Source organism: Gymnodraco acuticeps, unplaced genomic scaffold, assembly GCF_902827175.1.
Source record: "Gymnodraco acuticeps unplaced genomic scaffold, fGymAcu1.1, whole genome shotgun sequence".
Lineage (NCBI taxonomy): Eukaryota > Metazoa > Chordata > Actinopteri > Perciformes > Bathydraconidae > Gymnodraco > Gymnodraco acuticeps.
The window spans coordinates 10,574-14,001 of NW_022990237.1; the positions used below are offsets into that span (position 1 = coordinate 10,574).

General features: G+C 41.3%; 2 protein-coding genes across 4 annotated transcripts; both read right to left on the reverse strand.

Moving 5' to 3' along the window:
* Nucleotides 1–1,177: 1,177 nt before the first annotated feature.
* LOC117548253 (Y+L amino acid transporter 2-like) lies at nucleotides 1,178–2,245 on the reverse strand. 3 transcript variants are annotated; one of them, XM_034219411.1, is made up of 3 exons: nucleotides 2,186–2,245; nucleotides 1,514–1,617; nucleotides 1,178–1,439 (listed from the first exon to the last, which is right to left on the reverse strand). In XM_034219411.1, the coding sequence occupies exons 2-3, from the start codon at nucleotides 1,588–1,590 to the stop codon at nucleotides 1,280–1,282; spliced, it is 237 nt and encodes a 78-aa protein (XP_034075302.1). In that variant the 5' UTR covers nucleotides 1,591–1,617; nucleotides 2,186–2,245; the 3' UTR covers nucleotides 1,178–1,279. The 3 variants fall into 3 exon arrangements, with proteins under 3 accessions (XP_034075302.1, XP_034075301.1, XP_034075299.1); XM_034219410.1 differs by having other exon boundaries at nucleotides 1,869–2,232; XM_034219408.1 differs by lacking the exon at nucleotides 2,186–2,245 and having other exon boundaries at nucleotides 1,514–1,716.
* A 353-nt stretch (nucleotides 2,246–2,598) lies between these two features.
* On the reverse strand, nucleotides 2,599–3,227 carry LOC117548255 (ladderlectin-like). The gene has a single exon (XM_034219413.1). The coding sequence runs from the start codon at nucleotides 3,155–3,157 to the stop codon at nucleotides 2,669–2,671; it is 489 nt and encodes a 162-aa protein (XP_034075304.1). The 5' UTR covers nucleotides 3,158–3,227; the 3' UTR covers nucleotides 2,599–2,668.
* Nucleotides 3,228–3,428: the final 201 nt, after the last annotated feature.

Consider the following 3,428-nt stretch of genomic DNA (forward strand, 5'->3'; position numbering starts at 1 on the left):
TGTACGCATTCAAACACTTTTTCTGTTACCAGCTGTCACCTTGCAGGTGCAGCTATGTGGCTTTTATCCTGGATAAAGTGTTTAAGTCATGGATGTTAAAGTTTAACTTCTTCATATGTCTAATATTAAAGTTCACTTTTCATTCAGGAAGTATGACGCTGCGCTGTCAGTGCGCTTCTCCATGTTTGTGATTGGTCGAATGCTCCAAATGCCACCCCTTTCATGTGAACGCGCACCTAACTAGATAGGACACGGCTGGCTTGAGCGATCCACTTGATAACCAGCGTCGTAGTACAGTTTAGCGACAGCGCGTATGTTTTGGATTAGGCCAACCGGCTAACTCAAACATATCCAGGTTAGGTTGAACCAGCTTCGTAGTATAGGCCTCTGGTGAGTGCAGGATGTGCAGTGCACTCACGCAGCAGCTTGGTGACGATGGGGGGCCGTTTGGACTCTGGTTGTTAGATGCCCAGGAAGTAGACGGGGACCCCTGACAGGGCGATGCCAATGCCAATCAGGGAGTTGATGGTGTCGCAGTAGAGAGGGACCGCCACCAGGAACACAGTACACATGCAGAAAATCACCGGGTACACCAGAGACAGCTTTAAGGAGAGAAACACAAGACAAGAATGGTTAGTCTTCATTGGCTCTGACATGACAGAGTCACAGGGTCATTGGAAGTAAAGACAACATTTAGCCTGAGGGGAGTCATATTCTGGATAAAACGGAATTCTGCAGATTAAAGTTATACATTTATAAGAAACAAACTTTGATATTCTACGAAATTAAAGTGGTAAAACCCCCCTCCAAAAAGAAATACAAAATGTGAGGTAATATCTTGAATATTCCCTAAACTTATAAAATCATTCATAGATCAAATATTGAATATTCCCAAAAATGTTCAAATGAAACATTTAGAAGAAAAAATATCTATTTATATTTAAGAGGGGACAAAAATGAAAATTCTCTGAGATAATTAAATGAAGCATTTAGAAGAAAAAAAATCAATCTTTAACATGATATTAAAATCCTTATTTAGGAGATAATAAAGAAAGGGTCTTACTTTGAGAGGTCGGGGTCTGTCGGGCTCCTTCCAGCGCAGGTAGATCTGCCATCTGCCATTCTGCCATAGATGCCACTCCATTTTAGGGCCTCTTTAAGGCTTTAAACTCTTAAGACAAGATCTCACACTTTTGCCATAAATGATGCAATATGTATAACACAGCCAAACCAGGCGATAACTTAAAAAGCTAAAAGTATCCCTAGTGATTGATGTGGGCTAAATTGGAGTTTCCTGTTCTTCCTCTGCTAGAATCCAATAATAATGGATCTGTTTTCGTACATTGAAGATGAGAGCGGGGATGGGGGTGAACCTCTCTATGTGGATCATGGAAAGAGCGTCTGGGAGGTGACCCTCACGAGAGCCCACGAAGAACAACCTGCCGTAAGAAACAGAAATGAAGACGGAGAACACTGAGGGAAAGATATTATTGAATTGTGGTGCTCATAGTACCTGGAGGCAGCTATAATGGAGGCATTGAGTCCTCCGTAGCAGGACAGAGCCACAGCGATGGGGATGGTCCAGCTCATCACACCCAGAGTGTGATCTGCAAATGTCTGAACACACACACATTTCTCTGTCTCATCTGCTTATGAGTGGACGGGCTTTTTCTTAGTTCCTTTATTTATTTTATCTGTGAAACCGGTGGGAAACATTTTGCCCTAATCATTTTGCTAAATTACTCTTTTTTAAATTGATAGGATTAAAATAAATGTTTAGCTAAAATAAAGAATAATATCTATATTTTTTTAATATGACAGTAATGTTACATACCATAGTAAAAATGTATCAAGAAATGAAAACTCACCTGGAAGTAAACATGAACGCTTTGAGTCCCATTTAGAATATAGCGTGGGTGTGCACGTTAGCCTTATGTCGCCAAATGAGAACTACAACAAACAATATATATATAAGGCTAAAATAATTGTTCTCACTGGCTTTCAAAGAGGAAATAAAAGCTTAATAATCTTTCCTTTTTTTCTTTTACATAACTAAAGAAAAAGTATCAGATGAAAAAAGGATAATGAATGAACTTAGAAATATGATACCGTACGGGCATACACTCGCTTTCAGCTTTTTTTTAGTCATAAACAAAGGAAAGAAATATCAGAAAATGAATGATACCTATCTTTCTCTCGTGCCTCTCAGGGGCTTCATCACAGCTGCTTAACTCACCACTGCCACTGCATCACTGGCGAGTATAGCACTAGCATCCAGCACAGCATAGTAGGCCACGTTAGTGAGGATGTAGATGATGGTGACGATGGGCATTAAACTAATGACGTAAGTCATGTCTTGGATTTTTTTGTGCCAAAATCATCTCTTCTTGATGGCCAATATATATATAACAAAGATAATGGCTTGAGTAGCATTGTCTTGTGACTTAGGCAATTTTACAAGCTTTACAAAATGGCTGCTTCAAGAAGAAAGAAAAACTAACAGATAAATGAAGTTATTAACCCCTGGAGCGACCAGTGTGAATATGTAACATTCATGAAAATAAAGGTTAGACAAAAGGACTTCTGTTCACACACATATACAAGTTTACATCTGTGTCTTTATTGTTATCATGTTAACAAAACAGGTGAACACGTAACATCTCAGCTGCTAAGGACAAGTTGTGCGAGATGCACAAACTGAGGGAAAAGTATCTGAACAAGGCCCATCATTCCACTTCCCTCTCCAGTTGTTGAGTACACAGTCTTCACCTCGTCCGCTGTTGTTTGGTTGTCTTCTATACCAAAAGAAATACTTGGCTGCACACCCATCAGACCACATCCATCTTCCTTCTTTGGCGATGTCATGGAGTCCGATCCATGTATATCCCTCAGCAGGGTCAGACATTTTGATCAGGAATTTGACAAAATCCTCTTCCTCTGTGCTGTGGATAGACACCAGGTTGCCTCCCTGTGACACACAGTAGAGCTCTGCATCAGCCCAGGTACTCTCTGTGTTGAAGTACTTGTAGCAGCGGCCGTTGAAGGAGAACCAGAAGGAGGGACAGGTGTCTTGCTGTAGCTCCATTGGACGGTCATCTGAAGAAGACACAGCACCCAGAGCCAGGCCCAACAGGAAGAGGAAAGTCAGCATGATCATGATGTCACCGTCTCTGTCTGTTAAAGTTGCACTGAACCGTTGGAGAGGATGGAGATTGTGAAGCTTCAAGTGACAGGCTGCTTATATATGTGTGGGAATGTGACGTCATTGTCACGTGACGTGATTGTCACGTGACCGGTGCCCGGTAAAATGTAAGTTATAAAAGTTTTCCGGCAGTTTCAGAAAACCTTTCTCTTGTCTGCACGCTCACAGTTATCTCCCTCAAGGTAGGACTCGCGGGTTTAAGGTGGTGTTATGGTATTTTCAATGA

Excerpts from the sequence above, each read along its gene's own strand:
- LOC117548253 (XM_034219411.1), bottom strand. The coding sequence starts at position 1,590 with ATGAGCTGGACCATCCCCATCGCTGTGGCTCTGTCCTGCTACGGAGGA. Across the intron at positions 1,440-1,513 it reads TCCATTATAGCTGCCTCCAG|GTTGTTCTTCGTGGGCTCTC; the intron begins GTACTATGAGCA and ends TTCTTACGGCAG.
- LOC117548255 (XM_034219413.1), bottom strand. The coding sequence starts at position 3,157 with ATGATCATGCTGACTTTCCTCTTCCTGTTGGGCCTGGCTCTGGGTGCT.